This window comes from Emys orbicularis, chromosome 1 (assembly GCF_028017835.1).
Source record: "Emys orbicularis isolate rEmyOrb1 chromosome 1, rEmyOrb1.hap1, whole genome shotgun sequence".
In the NCBI taxonomy this organism is placed as follows: domain Eukaryota; kingdom Metazoa; phylum Chordata; order Testudines; family Emydidae; genus Emys; species Emys orbicularis.
The window spans coordinates 80,129,910-80,148,895 of NC_088683.1; the positions used below are offsets into that span (position 1 = coordinate 80,129,910).

At 40.3% G+C, this 18,986-nt stretch overlaps 1 protein-coding gene across 1 annotated transcript in view; it reads right to left on the reverse strand.

The window, feature by feature from the left end:
- Positions 1 to 218: 218 nt before the first annotated feature.
- SLC6A15 (solute carrier family 6 member 15) overlaps positions 219 to 18,986 on the reverse strand; it is a 29,777-nt gene continuing 11,009 nt past the window's right edge. The window contains exons 4-11 of the mRNA XM_065412955.1: positions 14,401 to 14,582; positions 11,554 to 11,664; positions 8,447 to 8,688; positions 8,150 to 8,342; positions 7,291 to 7,483; positions 4,514 to 4,673; positions 1,361 to 1,523; positions 219 to 590 (exon numbers count right to left, since the gene is read on the reverse strand). Coding sequence (XP_065269027.1) covers positions 219 to 590; positions 1,361 to 1,523; positions 4,514 to 4,673; positions 7,291 to 7,483; positions 8,150 to 8,342; positions 8,447 to 8,688; positions 11,554 to 11,664; positions 14,401 to 14,582 — 1,616 coding nt within the window. The remainder of the gene's footprint in view (positions 591 to 1,360; positions 1,524 to 4,513; positions 4,674 to 7,290; positions 7,484 to 8,149; positions 8,343 to 8,446; positions 8,689 to 11,553; positions 11,665 to 14,400; positions 14,583 to 18,986) is intronic.

Below are 18,986 nucleotides of genomic sequence, written 5' to 3' on the forward strand. Positions count from 1 at the left end.
TTGACCCAGTATGGCTGTTCTTATGTTCTAATGCAATATAAAACCAGAAGATCAATCCAAAGGGAATTTTCACTCTGTATGTACCGTCATGATATTTTAAAGACTGTAGCTAGGGGACACCTGAGATCGCACTCTAGTAAGTGAAGCAGACAACTTCTCTTAGAGAGCCAATGTTTAGTGATACAGTATAAACAAAAAAAAGTGATTTTGTTCTCTAGCTACAAGTCAGACTCTGGCATATCTGGCATATCTGCCATTAGATAGCCAATACCATAGCGTCCATTGGGAGCAGTATCCAGAGTTGGGGATCCAGTCTGTTTCCGGTATATGTTTTTACCAAAATTTGGAGATGGCAGCTCACTTGGAATCTTCCCATGAATCAGACTTGCATCATCTCCCTCTAGATTAACAGGCTCCTTTATTATCCGTCCTCTTTTGTAGGATACAGCGGCCAAACTACCAGAGCTATCATCAATAAGATTGCAGCGGCGGACTATGAAGACTATAGGGACAGGAAGTATGGCCAATATCATCAGAGATATACAGACAATCATTCCCCAGGGTGGATAGCTCAGGAACTCCTCAGTAGCCTATGTGGGCCAAGAGAAACACAATTAATACATTGTTACTTATAAGAGACAAAGCTTGCAATCCTAACCCAGACGAAACTCCTATTCATATCACACATTCACTTCCCCCAAATTTTGATTAGCAGTCAACCCCAGATTTGGTGTTGCTACATGAGATGAAATAAGCACTAAGAGCAGTGCTAATGTTGCAAAAAACCTAGAAAACAGAACATTACCAATTCTTTGCTGAAAAACAATATACCTAGATTTCCTAGAAACTGAATGTCCTTATCCCACTATACTAGACAATCATAGATTGTTCTATAAAGTAGCTGTTCACTGATATGCTGTTCCAGTTTCCAAGGGGAGTGGCCATGAAATGTCTAATCTGAATATTTAGTTCTATGATAGCTGATGACAACAAAGTGGTGAAACAACTGATGCTAGCTCAGTGCCACCACCATGTATTCTGCTTTAATTCAAACAAACAAACAAATGCCTTAACACCTCCCCCTTTCACCCTCTCTCTCACACATGCAACCTAACAAATCAGCACTGACACAAAGGATAAAAGGGAGGTGTCAGCCAGTGACTACCTTTTTTGGAAATGAAAGAACCAATGCTATATTAAAGGTAATGATGTTTTTGTATTAGTATAACTAGAAACAAAAGTGGCCATGTTTACATTTGTAATGAACTATATGAATTACAAAAGTGTCTTTTCATGGGCTAGCAAAAGCACTTTAAATACATGTTACATTATTCTGGCAATGGTATATGTTATTACTTACCTTTTCTTCAATCCATGCATTGTAACCAGGAGGACTTAATCCCATTTGGACAATACTAGCTACCAGCAAAAATAACAATACTACAGGGGAAACATACTTCCACATGTAGTAATAATATTGGTTTGGAGAAAAACCAAGCATATCCTTTAGGTCCTCCATAAATCTGGGGGGAAATGCACATTATTATTAGTACAGAAACTGAGGTTTTGAGTGTATGTAGTTGAGACATATCAGCTAATTTGCAACAAGCAGCACACCAATAAAGGGTAAAAATAGAAATATCTGCACTTAGATCAATTATATAGTTTACAAATAGTACCTATATTAATAATGGGTTGAATCAGCTCAGATCAAGTTCACTCAGAGTGCTAGAAAACTTAGGTTTGAATCCTGATTAAGCCACAAGCAGAAATGAGTGTGATCCCTAAATGATGTTAGGCCAATATTTAGTTCCTGGTGTGTCACAAATATAGAATAGATTACCCTAAAATAAGTAAGAAACATATTTTGAATGTTGATGAATCATTGTGAAAATCCACAGTGTGCAGCTCAGAAAGATTTAACACTGGTGTTTAGGGGTGATACATTAGGAAAAAAAAAAAACACTGTTATAAGTTTTCCAACCCATTCTTGCAGCTGTCTGCTAGTTCAAAGATGCTGCCCCAAACCAGTATAAGTGTAAAAAGAAATATTACCCTGAACCCAACGCAAAACCTACTGAAGTGTTTATATTGTGCTGGGATATCTACTTAGGCATGTGCCATTGCTTTTGAATTCACATACAAATACGGCACCAGAAAGAACAAAATAGGTGTTACAAAACTAATTTGGAATTCAAGTGTGCTATATATTATAATAAATTACATTATCAACAAGCTACCATTTTGCACCTTATCAGTTGTTGAATGACTGACTGTGTAAGGTCTTGACTCTGCCACTGTGCCTTTATAGTGCAACATATGTTTTGAACCAAGCCTGTTGTTTTAGGACTTTCTGATGAAAAAGTACACATACTCCAATGCCAGCAGAAAATGAGAGTGTTAACTTAGAACTGGTTCCTTTTGGGTTTTGTCAGCAAACTCTGATGGCATTTTAACACTTTTGCTGTTTCATTTCCCTATTTGAATGTTACTGTAACAAAATGCTTCTACTGTAATTAACGTTGTGGAAGAAATGCCCCATGCAAGATTACTATGACATAAAATCTCATCTAATTCCTGGAAACATACCACTGAGAATATACTTCATTGTGAGCAAAGGACATAGTTAAAACCAGTGAAAATAACCGATTTCACAAATGGCTTTAACCCTTGGTATATAGCTCCCCTTTCTCCACCATAGCAAACATAAGCTACTTGTCTTCACTTTTAAGATTTTTCATGACCTATCCCCACACTACCTATCATCTCTCATATATGATCAAGATGTCATCTCCTGCCTCTGATCTGTCAATGATGACAGCCTTGTTACATTTTCAAACACTTTCTTACTTTCTCCTATGCTGCTCCTCATGCTTGGGAGGTGCTCCACATAAGCATCCACAAGGTCACCTCCCTCAAATTCTCCTTTGCTGTGATGCCTACAGAAAACTTGAGAGTTAGGTGCTGTGCTGAGACCGCTGCCTATCAGGCTGATCAATATTGTCTCATGTTTCCTTGTGTTCCCCCGTCGGTCTGTATCCACCTGCTGTCTCTTTTCTTACACTTAGATTATTAGCTCTATGGGGCAGGCACTGCCTTTTTGTACTGTTTGCCCAGCATCTACCACAATGTGGTCCTGACCTTTGACTGAAGCTCCTAGGCCTGATAATTAATAGCTACTTGTCAATGGCAGTTTGAGTGCTTCAGATTCAAGTGGTCTCTGCAAATAATATTGGGTTCCATACTAAGGTTAGTGTGGGGAAATATACACCATCAGTGATGTATAGAGCTTAGCAATGAGTTCACAGGTCAGTCTGAATGCTGGACTACAGTACATGCCGTGACTCAGAGACACTTTCAGTTGAATCATCAGGATACCCCGTGGAACCACTGACAAAGTAATACCTCGGACTGATAAATCAAGACAGGAGACAAATGCATTTGACATATGTAGGGTCAATGCTTCAAGATTATTAAATCTGAGACTAGATTTACAACAAAGCCATATTCTTTTCATCATCTGTGCTGACTAGTTGATTGAAACTGTTTCCTTTGAATTTGGATCTGGGTACCCTGATCCATGCCTGTGACACCTCAAGACTAGATTAATGCAATGAATTTTGCATGGGACTTTACCTTGACTCAATCTAGAAACTTTAGCTGGTGTAGTATGCAGTAGCCAGTCTAGTAAGTAGTGCACCTTGATGAGAGTGTGTGACATTACAGTTCCAGGATCTGCACTGGCTGACTGTTGGTTTCTGTATTTTTAGTCTAATTAATGTGTTGATTTTGACCTAAAAAGCCTTAAATGGGCTGGTGCCTTCCAACTTGAGAGACTACCTCTCATGTCATATTGTCCAATAATTCAATCTGTCAAAAATCATATATTGTTCCTCACCCACTACTCTAAGTATGTTTAGCTCTTCTTGAAATCCTTCCATTGGCTTCCCCTTGCTGTGTAGATCAAATTTATATGCCCCTTCCTTGACTTCAAGACCTTTCTCATCCTGCCCATCTCTCTGACCTTGTTTCTTGCAACTGACTTCCTCTTCTCTGTTGCACTGGTCTAATCAACCCTCTGTGTCCCTCTACTACTCGTGCTTGAAGGCCTTCTTCCATACTGCCCCCATAGATTTAGAACCCTCCTCCTACGCTGGTCCAATATATTCTCCAAATCCATCCTTAAAAATGCACTTCCCTCAGGAGTCCTACAAGCACAGGCTCACCCACCCTGACACCCATAACCTACCAGAAATAATGTACCTACACACACAAGAAAAAAACAACCCCAAGATGAAGACTTGATTTCACTCTTCAGTTCATCGTTCCCCTTCCCTTCTCTGTTTTTGTATGCTGCCTAGATAATTTGAAAGCTCTCTGGGGCAGGGATCTGTCTTTACCTCATCCAGCGGACTGTTGATCCTATACAACTAAAACAATAACAAGGATAATGATGAATAGCATCAACATATTAACCATCACAGAAAGGAGCAACTCCATTTCCTGAACTTACTTGTCTATCCCATAAACTTGAGAAATGGCAATATTCTCCAAAATGACCACAATAAGTAGAGGCAAAGTAGCAGAGTAATCATCAAACATTGTGACAAAATAATTTCCAGAGCGCTGCACAAAGATCAGGCCAATTAAAAACGCCACCAGACAGCAGATGACTGGAACAAAGGACAGAAATTAGAATTGTAACCATAATCATGCATCAGAGAAAGAAAGGAAGGAAGGAAGAAAGAGTTACCAAACATCAAAATAATTATTGTTTTGCTTTATTCTAGGTTGACACTAGTTTTCCCTTCTTTTCTTCCCACCTTTGCACTAGCACAGTAAAGCCATCAAAGGAATCTTAGCCGTTCCCTAGGCAGCAAACAGTCAAAAATTTGAAGTAATTACTAGAATGTAAGGCAGCCCTGATTCAGCAAAATAAGTTCTTTGCTGAATCAAGGACTATTTATCATTAGACACTTAAAGTGAATTTAAGGGTAGAATCCAGGAAAACAGTACACTTAATGCAGTGCATGCTGTGAACTGGTCCTTAGTTCTCTCTTTCCATCAACTAAAGTTAAGTGCGTCAAAATTTTAGACCAATTTTTTAAAACCAAACAACTATATAGGTTTACTAGGTAGAATCATTCACTGCCACTTTGATTCAGATTGCATTCACTTGCCAAGGGAACTATTTGCATTTACTTGCTTTCAGAGCAACAGCATCATAACCTTTTCTTCTTCTAAAGTCCAGCAGGAAATCTCCATCCCAAAGTCAATGAAATTCAATGATGAAAGTCAATGGGATTTCTGCCATTGGCTTCAGTGGGAGCAGGACTGGACCCTACAATAGTAATACAGTGAGACAAATTCTGGAAGAATTTGAAGTTGGTTGTACTCTGAACAGATAAGACTTGTAGGATTGGCCCCAAAGTGTAACAGTACCCCATAAAGGCCACTTGTTATACTCCAGCCAATATATGTATTGACTTAAGTACTGTAAGGAAAGAGAACAATAATTTTGTAAATACGGTCATATAAAAATAAATGTATCTTTTTTTATCATGTAGCCACAGTTGTTTACTTTATTAATGTCTTTTGGAGAAAAAAGTTTTGAATTAAAGCATTGCAGAAGAAACAGCTATTAAAATAAAAAATGGATGTTAACCATAGCATTCAGGGCACCAACACAAATTGACAAAAGCAGGGAAAGTTAGTGTGGAATCTTCAAAAGGGCTCAGCACTGGCCTAATTGCTCCTACTGAAATCAATATGAGTTATCCTAGAATCTTCAGTTAAACAGATTTAGCCCCATACTGTGTGCTTTGGAAAATCCCACCCTCAGACTTTAGATTATCCCTGAATCGTTAACTCTTCCCTCTGTGCCTTCATGTTGTAGATAGCCAGAGTATGCAATAATCTGTATATGGAGACTCTGATGATAGCACTAATGTCACTGAACACATACACCCCAAGTATTTAAGCATGTGATAAGTCTCAGTGAAGGCAATGGAGATTCAAAGCTACTTGAGTGCTTTGCTGAATCAGGCCCATAATGCTGCAAGTTACAAATGTAGGAACACTTTAATCAAAATTGCAGATTTGTGGGTATCTATGACTCTTCATGCCAAATTCTCCTGTTGGTGTTTATGCTGTGCAATTCAACTGGCATTGGATGGGACGTAATCCAGGGTAGAATTTGGAGATTAGAGATCAATTCTGAAAACATTTTATTATGAAGTGCTAAAATTGTATTACGTGGCAACAAAGCATTCATATACACATTCAGAACAAGTAGCTAATTTTCAAACTATATTAATGTTACACAAATTATTTGATAGGGTTTTAAAGAAGCAAGAGAATTAAGGGCTGTGTTTCAGAAGTGGTGAGCATTTCTATTCAATGGCTCAGCACTCATGAATATCTGCTGATTAGCCTTTGTGAAAATTGTAAGGCCCTGATCAAGCAAACAACTGAAGCACGTGTTTCCTTGTTAACTAAGTCCTCCAAGGCCAGATTTTTAAAGCTATTCAGGTACCTAAGATTTAGACAGGTGCTTAGTGGGATTTTCAAAATTGTATAGGAGCCCATGGGAGCCCAGTGCATTACTGGCCAGGCCTAACTCTCAGTAAAAAAGTATTTTTTATGAATGGTGGGTTCAGGGATGCTATCTTCCTCATAAATATCTGACATAGGACATTTCTGGCAGTAGGCTATCAGAGTGAGTGGGCAATTTGCTTGGTCCACTGTGGTAGTTCTATAGACTTTCTGAACTGCAAATTTCATCTCACCGTTTATTTCTTTACCTCGTTTTTTTTCTCTATCCAAAGAAAAGATTAGTAAAAGATGGTTAAGGATGCCCCATTAATCACTCATAAATCAGGACAAGCCACTATTAAGGCTGCATGTGAAACTTTCATTCCTCTTTGTGCATAAATTTTAGCATTTTATATTTATTTTTTTCATTCTTTTTTATTTACATTGTCATACTTGTCTATGCTTGAATGGCGAACATTTTGGGAGACTTAAGAATGACTGACTTTAAAGGAGCTCACAATGGAAACTGTTATACAACTTGAATTACACACATAAAAATTCTTTATGGAGCTATGTATATGGGGGTGGGGAATAGAGAGTACAGACTGGACTGCAGTTAAATTACACTATACTATATTCTGTGGTGCAACTCTTTATGCCAATAAAAACATGAAATACCTCTTATTCTTCTCCAAAGAAGTGAGGAGGAGACCTATTTTATTGGGCTAATGAGAGATGGAAACTTGTAAAACTCACCAGTAAGAATTTCTTTCCTCACTTTGAAGGTATCAACAATAGGTGTGATGATTCCTTCAATGGTTCCAAACATACTGCCAAGTCCCAAATTTACCAGCATGAGGAAGAACATCACTGACCAGAAAGGAGAAGCAGGGAAGTGGGTCATTGCTTCTGTAAAGGCAATAAAAGCTAAACCGGTGCCTTGAACAGCCTGTCAATAAGAAATCCACATGAGATGATTAATGGAGACAACAAAGCAAACTGTGAGTCAAAGTAACAGTGGGTCAGTATTTATTTACATATTTTTGTAAGCTTGCGTACACAAATTCTGCCTCCCACCCTGGGCCGGCTCCAGGCACCAGGTTGGCAAGCAGGTGCTTGGGGCGGCCACTCCGGAGAGGGGCGGCAGATCCAGCTATTCGGTGGCAATTCGGCGGACGGTCCCTCACTCCCGCTCGGAGCGAAGGACCTTCCGCCGAATTGCCGCTGCAGACCGCTATCGCGGCTTTTTTTTTTTTTTTTTTTTTTGGCTGCTTGGGGCGGCCAAAACCCTGGAGCCAGCCCTGCTCCCACCCATAATATTGCATTCTCTAAATGTCTGAAAATCAGGCTCATTATATTTTATGATCTCAGGATCAGTATATCTTGACCATAGCATACAGTAGCTCAATGCAGAGACACTGACTAGGGGCCTGATCCAAAAAATCTGATTGGGGCTTTAGATGAGGCCCATCTGTTTACAGATGAGGCTGTTCAGAAAATAAAGCCAATTTTAGATATACAATATTGCATTCTTTGTATTTCACAGTAACAGATGGCTAATAAAATACCTACTCATTCATAATCTTTGCATTGAAGACACAAACATCATTCTAACCTTATTAAGCTCATCTTCGATCTGACAGGATTTCAGGCCAAGAGCAGGAAATTCTTCTTCTTTAACTTTTTGAATGATGTCATAAACTAAATTGTAATCATCTGCTGTAATGCTAGAGAAATTAATATGATGGGGGATCATATCCTGGCTCAGATTGCCTATTTTCAAAAGATTTAAAATCTTTTCTGAATTTCTGTAAAACACAATGAAATAGTGATAATAAATCAGAGGATTTCTTGTGTGAATTCCTAAGTGAAATATACCATAAAAATGAAGAAAAAAAACAAATATTCATACTGGGTAATGCATTTCTCATTTATGATATTTGCTTTGAAGCCCAGGACAGCAAACACCACCAAAGTTGCCAGCACAGAAGTGAAAAAATTGATGAAGGACACCAGAACAGCATCGAAATGGCAGTTGTTGTCTCTCTTGTTGTAGCTTGAAAAGGCAATGACTCCACCAAATCCAAGCCCTAAGGCAAAGAACACCTGAGTAGCAGCTTCTCTCCAGACCTTGGGCTCCAGCATTATTTCAAGCTGTTTGAAATTAGACACAATATACGTCAGCTACAAAATACAGTACTTCTTTTGTATGGATAGACAACATACAATCCTGTAAGATAACCCACACAAAGTAAAATGCTAAAGCACAAATTTATTTATACAGTATTAGAACAAAAGCTGAATATTAATTATACCACTGGAGGAATGTATGGACCAAGATTTCCACTTTACACACAGTCCAAGAGGAACATAATGAGGCACTGTTGGCCAGTTATGTTCATTGTTAAAATAGTAGCTAGTTGTACCCTGGTATTGGAGGCCACATTGTAGTACGTTTCTAGTTTAACTGGGTTAATTGATTTGAGTTGCAATTGTTAAGATATTTTGGGATACAATTCCTTTATAAAATTAAAATAAAGTATGTTGAAGATTGTTTGAATAGCAAAAATGAATTACATGAAGCATCATGTGGAATTCTGTTGTGTTAACAAGAGAGAGTTCTGTGAATGCACTTACATTATAGTCTGTGCAGAAAGATTCAATGAGCAGAATAAACTCTGGCCATTATAACCTTTGCTGATATCTGTGGGTCAAATTCTGTCTTCAAATATACACATAAACCTCTCATTGACTTAAACAGATCACATATCCAAGTGAAAATTTGGCCCTGCACTGAAATTTGATTGTAAATTCTATTTGCATTGCTTCTTTAGCCCATCCAATTTCAATGAATGCCTTTGGTGAAACTAGATAATTTATACTGCATCACCTGTTTACCTTGGATCTACCCAATTAGTAGATCACAACAGAATAACAACACTGTCTAGTTCTTATATGTTGTTTTTCTTCCATAGATCTCAAAGAAGGTCAGAAGTTGATGGTTATGTTGGACATATTAGATTTGTCTACTGAGATCGAACTGAACCATACCTTCCTAAATATGTTATGAAATTATATATAACATTAAAAGACCTTAATTTTGATGACATACTTTGTATTTAAATTTCATTAGTTTTATAAGAAAATAAAAGCATCAAAATAGTTACATTAATGTATTGGTTTTCCTTACTTTAAGCAAAATATGCCTCAAGTTACTTTAATACAATTTTAGAAGTTTCCAACTTCCTGTAAAAACTGAAAGATTATATATATCATATGTAAACTGTAAAGGAGCTGTTTTCATAAATCTAATTCTGGTCCTGGAAGTCCTGACAAATGGATCTTTAGTGTGAAGGTGGAAATATATATTTTTCTGTAAAGATGCACAGTACTGTAATTACAAATGGTACAAACAGATATGCTGTACTCTACAGATACACCTCTACCCCAATATAACGCGACCCGATGTTACACGAATTCGAATATAAGGCGGTAAAGCAGCGCTCCGGGGGGGGGGGGGGGGGGGGGGTTGCTGCACGCTCCGGCAGATCAAAGCAAGTTTGATATAACGCGGTTTCACCTATAACACGGTAAGATTTTTTTGGCTCCCAAGGACAGCGTTATATCGGGGTAGAGGTGTACTTCAAATGTTGTGTGTATCTCTCACACAATCATTTCTAGTGCTTGCTCACTAGATGGAGCTAAATATACACTCTTAATTCCTACCAGCATGTCAGAACATTTTTTTTCACATTTTTATTTACTCTGTTAATATAGAGCATTTTCATTTCAGTTTTTGTGCAGTATAAGGAAACATTTCTCCACATACTGTGATATTTCTGCCCTAGTAACTGACTTTAATGGGCTTTGAATCAGGCCCATATATATTTCGTTTGCTACTCTATCTACATCAAGCCAATGTTCAAGTGACAATCTTCTGGTTATATACACTGCAAACAACATTATCCTCTCCTGTATTTATACCATCACTCGAGAGTAATGAAAATCAGGTTTTGAGACACATATCTAGAGACCAATAGAAAATATTAAGAATAAAATTTTTCTTTAAACATTATTTATTTGAACAATTTTATTACTAACCTCTTTTAATTAAAAAATCATCAGTATTATTTGTAATGTACTCATCACTATGTTTAAATCATGATTGGCCAACTCCTAAGAGATGCTGAATTCCTTTTGCTCAGTGGGAGCTGGGGAGCTTAGCTTCCTTCAGGATCTGGCTCCAGAGTGTTTTTACGATTAAAAGAAAGATAGTCTTGTGTTTGAAGCACTGAACTGCAAATCAGGAGCTCTCATTTAAAGCACTCAACTACATCTCAGGAGCTCTCAGTTCAATTCCTGCCTCTGCTACAGGTTTCCTGTCTGCCCATGGACAAGTCTCTTAATATCTCTGTGCCTTGGTTTTCCATCTGTAGAAATTGTGATAACACTTCCTCACAACCACCCGGCAACTGTCTTGTCTATTTAGCTGGTAAGCTAATTTAGGGCACAGACTGTCTCTCACTATGTGTTTGTACAGTGCCTAGCATAATGGGCCTGGATCTCAGTTAGGGACTCTTAGTATTACTATCATGCAAGTAAAAAACAATATGATTGCTAACACAGGTCATTTTAACCTACTGATGGTGCTCCTGACATTCAAACAAGGGGTAACCTTCTTGTTATTTTTCTCTGGCCACGATGACCCCTTCAGTTTTATCATATATTATTTAATATTCATCTGTGAGGGCCAGTCCTGCTTCCACTGAACTCAACTGTAGAACTGACTTGTACAGAAACAGGAACAGATCCCGTATGTGTTTCTGAGCAGGTAGGCTCTAAGGGCTTGATCCTGTGCCACTGAAGTCAATGGAAAATTTCCCATTTATTACAATGGGAGCAGGAGCAGGCCCTGAAAGAAGGCTGCTAAGCCCAGTGTTTTATTATTGAAAGAATTCATAAATGAACAATTTGCCATTGAAGCCATAAGTGCACATTCAATGGAAACTAAGCACATACCTTAGGTGTAAACATGTGACGAATTCCATCCATGGAACCATTTAAAAGCAGTCCTCTGACTAGAAAGCATATAAGTACCACATAAGGGAAAAGGGAACTAAAATACATGATCTGAAAAACATTAAAAGAACATTAAAAAGACATGCATGGCGTTTTTTTTTTCAGAGTTTCATTTTCTATAGTTAGTGCCTTTTCATGGTACAATTGCATGACCAAGATTAAATTGCAAGACAGACTCTCTGTTCCCCTCTATGGGGCAGAATGGAGCAAAAGCAAGGTAACATTGCTCAAATGGTTCCCCAAATTGCAGAAACAGTTATAGTACAACATCTGGTCTGGTTGGTTGAACAACACAGAATTGGGGTTCCATGGAAATCCAATGGGTATGTCAGTCCTGATGAGAGGAGTGGGGAGCAGCCACTCTTAAGGACTTTGCTTCTGCTTCTAAATGTACTCTGTTTCAGGCAGAAATCATGATGAAGAAAGTGGCTGCTTTTTGCAGCATTGTTATAATCTGCAACTTGTACTCCTTTTGGGAGAGGGATAACAGGTAGCCCAGTGGGTTCACCCCACCAAATAATGTGTACTGCCAAGAAGGAAGGGGAGCCCAAAACAGTGTGCAAATGCCCCCAAATCCATGGGATTTCAGCCATGTTGCATAGGGATTGGACCATTCCCCCTCACCTGAAGATCACATCTCACTGGGCTAATAGGCAGAGAAGTTAGTACACTTTAGAGCCCTAGAATACAATCCAGACCAACTTTCTGAGCCAGGAGAACCCTACTCCTACACTCTACAGCACCGATGCAGCTAAGGACCAGGTTTTTACCTTATACTTGAGGGCTGACTTCATTTGGTTTTAAAAGCATAAAGCTTAATTTTCTGAGGTACTTGCAACCCCTTGTGATAAATATCTTTTTGCTTTATTGTTAACTTATCTGATCTCATATTGGAAAGAAAACAGTATCCAGTAAGTGAAATGCTATCTTTCATTCCTTATCTGTTCTTGAAAAGGCTAGTAAATGGGTTTGGTGCTTGAAAAACTCAATCGTTTTATTATGTGTCAAAACAGGCCATACTTAAATAATTTCTGTTACTGGAATATGCTAAAGAGGCATGTGATAATTCCCCATGATCTGATGTAACATCCTATCACAAGATTTTCTGATTGCAAAGAACTGGGCAGATGATGCTGTCAGCAATGAGGCACCAGAACCAGCCAGTCTTAAGGGCAATTGTTTTTTTCTTATCTGGGGCTGTATGTAGAGGAAAGATGAATTCCCTTAAATTTGGCTAGTATTTTATAATACAGCCTGACATTATGACTCAGTCCTCTTGCCTCCAGGGCAGGAGATTATGGGTGGAAGTTCTAGGTGAGTACTTCCAGTCATGTTAAATACAAATTTTGCAGACTCACTTAGGATCAGGAATAACTGGAGGACGAACCTGGGGGGGAGGATTATTGCCATTGCCACCTTCTAGGTCCATCCCAAAATGCCCCTCCATAAACTTCAGACCTTCCTGCAGCATTCCTCAGGTGTCTCCTTTCTAAATGCTAGTTGAGATAGCCCGATTTACGACCCAATCCTGTTAACATTTACACTCACGTGTAACTTTATTGACAGTCCCAGTTTTAAGAATTACTGTGATGCATAAAATTTCCACTGAACCCTGTAGGTGCCTAAACTCACTCGGCACCTAAGATTTTACTGTAAAATTTCCTTAGACACCTATGATTCTGCCTCTGAGAATGTACACTGCTGCTTCACTCTAGGCGCCTATCTCCCACCTAATCCCCAGAGCGATTCACATATCCCGGGAAGATTGGCTTTCTGTCTCCTCAGTCATGTGTGGGGCCTGATGGTGGACAGCCTCCAAACACAGCTAATGGATTGGGCCCCTCAGGTGAATTTACACAAAACAGACAGGAGAAGGAGGAAGAGGACAACTTCCCTCATAACATTTAGCCCAGTGGTTAGAGTATTCTACTGGCACGTGGGAGACTCACAATTCAAGACCCACTCTCCCTGAGGAGGTGAAGGGATTTGAGCAGGGATCTGCCACTGGGCTATGGCATATTCTGATGTGGGAGAGCTCTCCTCCTGAAGCTGTGCACTCTGGATAATTAGTCATTGACACAGGAGGGCTGGATCCTCAGGCCCCACCTACCAGTGCTCTCACCACTGGACTATAGAGTCATTTTCATGCTTGTCCTCTCTTTTACTTTCTTGCTGGCCCAAATGACTCTTTGACACAGAGAGCGCACACGAGAGAGAGTTCAAGCATGAGAATTACTCTGTAGCATCTATCGCTCTCCTCCTCAGCAGCAGCAGCAATAGGGGATGGCTAATCGAAAAGGTTGAAAAGGAACAATGAAGGCTTCCAAAGGGAGCTGTATCCAGCCCTCATGATAAAGGATGTTACAGCAGCATGGACCTCTGTGAGGTATCAAAATGATAACGGATCATAAGGAACCAATCTACCATCCTGTAAATGGGCATGGATGTGGTAAGAGCCATCTCACCTCTTTATCTGATACACAAATGTATGCACATGTATCAGTGATGCAATAAAACAGAGGTGAAATTACCTGCATTATTTATATCAAATGAAAACAAAAAGGGTTCTCAGACTTCAGCACTCCCTCTCTCTTTATAACCAAACATTATGTCTACAGTTTTAATGCTTAGGTACCAACAGTTTTCTACCCGAGATTATAAAATTGCTAGATGAGTCACAACCTTTAGTCTGCCCGTGCAGATTTTATGAGAGGGTAGGCAAAGGAAGTGGCAAGTAAGAATGTACAGAAAGTAAAACACTGTAATTAAGATAAAGAATATACTCACTTTGCCTGAAGACTGAATGCCTTTGATCATTGCCAGGCAAACCAGAATCCAGGCAGCCAGCAAGCACAGAGTCATTTTCCAGTTCAGACCCCCACTCTCTGAGAGAGAGTTGGAAATGTTCAGTGCTTCTCTGTACCAGTAATAGGTGGTAGCAGAGCTTTTTTCACACTCAGGCTCCACAACTGGCAAAAAAAGTCAACAAATCATTATTGATCTTTGGATGTTGGGTAAAAAGTACTTTCACAATCTTACAGCAAAGCATCACAGCAACCTTGAATTAGTTCTTATATATTTTATTACCATGGGGGCATCATTTTAAAGTCTATTAATATGAAAATATCACAGTTCAAAGATGGAATCTGAGGCCTACTGAATGGAAAGTTTTGAATACGGCCCTTGAAAAAATACCCAACTGTACTCCCCGGAAGTGAAATTCATTCGTGAGCAGAACACCAACCCAAAGCCTATGAATCACTTAAATCCCATGTAAGCCCTCAAAATAGGGCTTTGAGTAGTGCATAGGCCTTGGACATAGTTTTATGCACAAAGTTGAATTTAATCAATTATGCATAAATTAGACTTTCTGCATTATGAAGCTGTGAATCATGTGCCAGGTTTTCCATTATCATTATGGAAAGTAATTTACTTTAAAGTTATTCTGAAATGTAGATGATGTTAATTTTGAAATAAATATGGTGAAGCCATTTTCAAATAAAGGTGTGTGATGGGATGTACTAGGCCTTCATGGCTCCCTGCTGGAGGCCCCACTGCTCCGCTACAGCCTACCCCAGGAAGCAAAAAGGTGGGAGGAAAAGGCAGCAAAGGTGAGTCCTCCAGGCCTGCCTAGAGAGGCCTCACTGTAGAAGCCATCTTGGAAGCTAGAGAGACTTGTCTTCCAATGGCTAGAAGGACAAGCAACAGCCAATCAGAGCCCAGCAGGCTTAGATAAAAGGAGCTGCAGGGCCTTTGCAGATCCGTTGCTGGATGGGACCAGAGGAGTGAGGAAGGGGACTCCTCTCTAGCCAAAGGAGCCTGACAAGTAGCCAGAGTTTAAGGCTGGCTGCACTTACTCTTGAGATTGCAGACATTGGCCCTGAGATAGAGCTGGAAATAAAAGGGCCTGGGAGGAAGAGGCCCAGGGAAACCGCAGCAGAGGATTGGAGTAAGCAGTATGTGGCTGCTGTGTATAGAGTCCTTAGGTGGGCCCCCAGAGGAGGGGATGTGCCCGGGTTCCCTTATGGGCCACTTGTAAAGTGGCATAAATGCCAGGAAGAGGAGAGGCCTTATCTGGGAGCCCAAACAATGCACCATATTTAAAGGGCCCAGAGCCAGGGCTGAAGACTGAGGGCAAATAGTCTGTTTAGTTATTGGACTCTTTAATACCTGGAAGGAATTCTTTTGGACTTTTTGACTTGACCACATGGCCAAGCTACTGAAGACAGAGCAAGGTTGGCCAGCAGCATGCAGGGGTTCGGTCACTAGGAGGTGCTCAAGAGGTGAGTGTCCTTTTACAGGGTGCCTCAACAGAATATCCATATCTTATATACACAAACAGTCTGGCAGGTAGGCACATAAATGACTATTTTACAAGTCAAAATAATGATTTAATGAAACCAAAGTGTTAAAGCACTTGAAAACAGGGTCCTATATTGTTCTGTTGAACTGAAAGTGGTTATGTGTATTACAGTAGTGATATTTTATAGTACTGTAATGCTACTATGAGTTTTCCAGTAATCTTATACTTATCAAACAGAATAGTTAAAATGTATTTTAAAGGATTTAAAAAAAAAAGACTCATAAAATTCACTTACATTTTTAAATGATAGCATTTCTAATCTAGCTCTTGAATCAAAATAGCTTATGGAGGAAAGAGGTTTATTTTAAATCTAATTAATACAAAGGGCAGATCCTGAGCTGGTATAAATTGTCCTAGCTCCATTATGGCTAGTACACGTTTGCCTGGCAGTTATGAAGCTATGACAACTTATATGAACTAGGGATCTACCTCCAGGTATTGAAGAAGCAATCAAAACTGGGAAAAAACTTCATAAAGAAATTATTTGCAACATTTCAAATTACCTTGGTCATCTTCTTCATGCAGAAACCCCCCCCCCAGCACACACTGAATATTTAAGATAAGAATAAAAATTTAAAAAGTCAAAAGAAATGTTTCCTACTTCTAGATGTATGGTCAGATCATCATGAGGTAATCAAATCCTAGGTATAAGAAGCACTTAGTTGTGTTTCATAATGTGCCAGGATAGGATTATTGCATTATGAGTATAAACCAATCACTAATTCTCTGATTCCTGCTTATTTATGAGTCAGACATAATATTGTTTAACTCACAGGTACTTCACTGATTCTTTTGGGCTTTCTGTTGTCTAACGTGTTTTCATTAGGACACTGAACAAACATGCCACTGAAATCATTAATGGAAAATATAATCCAAATCTTATCAATGTACAACTATGTCTTCAAAGAAAACACCTTGTTGTAGCCCAGGGGTCGGCAACGTTCGGCACTCGGCTCGCCAGGGTAAGCACCCTAGCGGGCCGGGCCAGTTTATTTACCTGCTGACGTGGCAGGTTCGGCCGATCGCGGCCCCCACTGGCCGTGGTTCGCCGTCCCGGGCCAATGGGGGCGGCGGGAAGCCGCGGCCAGCACATCCCTCGGCCCACGCCGCTTCCCGCCGCCCCCATTGGCCCGGGACGAGGAACCGCGGCGAGTGGGGGTCGCGATTGGCCGAACCTGCCACGTCAGCAGGTAAATAAACTGGCCCGGTCCGCTAGGGTGCTTACCCTGGCGAGCCGCATGCCGAACGTTGCCGACCCCTGTTGTAGCCAAAGGGAGCTTTGACATACAGCATTAAATATAGAAAAGTTTCCTCTGAGATTACATCTTCCAAGTCAAAGTAAATATAAAACGCACTATTAAAATTAGAAAAGTATATTTATAGTTTAGCCTATAACTTTCCTCATCAAAACATTTCCTAAGAGGACAGCATTCAACCAACCCAGTTACCCTTCAAATGACCTTTTTACATTATTAGGCCTTTTGCAAAGTCTGCCTATTTGTCTTAGACATGAGGTGGTTTATTTTTCTTTTTATGCATCATAATGCCATATCTGCCTTATTTTAGGTTTAAAATCTAGTCAGTGTTTCTTTCAATGAGGTAAAGGTAGTCTCAGGACAGTACTGACACCTGTACAGACCAGACAACTGTCCCTGAATCCTCCTGTCAATATCTGAAATGGTTTGAAAAAAAAATTTCTCTCCCCTTGTACTGTATAAAAATCTCAGACAAAGGTAAAGTGATAACTGAAGCATTATATAGGGGAAAGAGGGAAATGGACATGGGTGGCAAGTATAATATGCCAGTTCAGCCTCCCATGGTGCAGCCACTGCTGCTGGACGCCCTGTTGCAGGTTTGGTGGAGGACATTTTTGCTTGTTATTATGCCCCATGCAGGTTCTGGGGTGGCTGAGAAGGTAGTATCTGCTACTCAGCTTCCCGCATTGATCAGTAATCACTCTGGAGTCCAGGGATATTACTGATGAAGCCAGGAAGCTGAGTAGCACATACTGCCTCCTCAGCCTCCCCGGAACCTGCATGGGGCGCTCATGTTCTTCTTCCAGAAGAGACACTTTTTCCGCAGGGTGGCTTTGGGTCTGGGGAGGCACAGCATGGCTGCAAAGGGGCGGCTGACCCATGGCTCCTCTGGACATGAGGGGTTTGGGACTCTGGGGCAGGTGTGTGTTGGGGGGGGGGGGGGGCCTCAGGGCTTCGGCTGGCCCGGAGCTCCTCTGGCAGAGGGGGAGGGACTCAGGGCTCCTCCAGGGTGGGCTCGGGGCTCCTCCAGGAGAGGGGGGGCTTGTGGCTCCGGCTGTGGGGGGGGGGAAGGGGGTCTCGGGGCACCGTCCACAGGGGGTGGGCAGAAGAGGCGGAGACGGGGGCTAGCCTTCCCGAAGGGGGGCTCCACCTGCCACCCATGGAAATGACTATACATGGCATGCTGTCAAATATGCAAAGCAAAATAACTGAAACATACACAGAAAATATATCTTTTTCTCTAGTCTCTTTCAGTTACATTAATCTTAGGTGTTACTTAAAGAATAGTAGGTTAAAAAAAACTAGGGCTGTCAATTAATCGTAGTTAACTCACGCGATTAACTCAAAAAAATTAATCATAATTAAAAAAATTAATCGCACTCGCAGTGTTAAACAACAGAATACCAATTGAAATTTAATAAATATTTGTGGATGTTTTTCTACATTTTCAAAAATATTGATTTCTATTACATCACAGAATACAAAGTGTACAGTGCTCACTTTATATTATTATTTTTTTATTACAAATACTTGCAATGTAAAAATGATAAAAGAAATACAGTAAAAACTGTTTTGTCCAGCATGTTACGAAGAATAGGGGGTGCCGGTAAGTGAAAAATGCTGGTTAACTAAGAGGGAGGGAGTTTGGGTGGGAGAGGAGGTGTGGGGAGCGGGCTCTGGGAGGGAGTTTGGGTGCAGGAGGGGACTTGGGGCACGGGAGGAGGTGCGGGGTGCCAGATCTCGAGGCTGCTCAC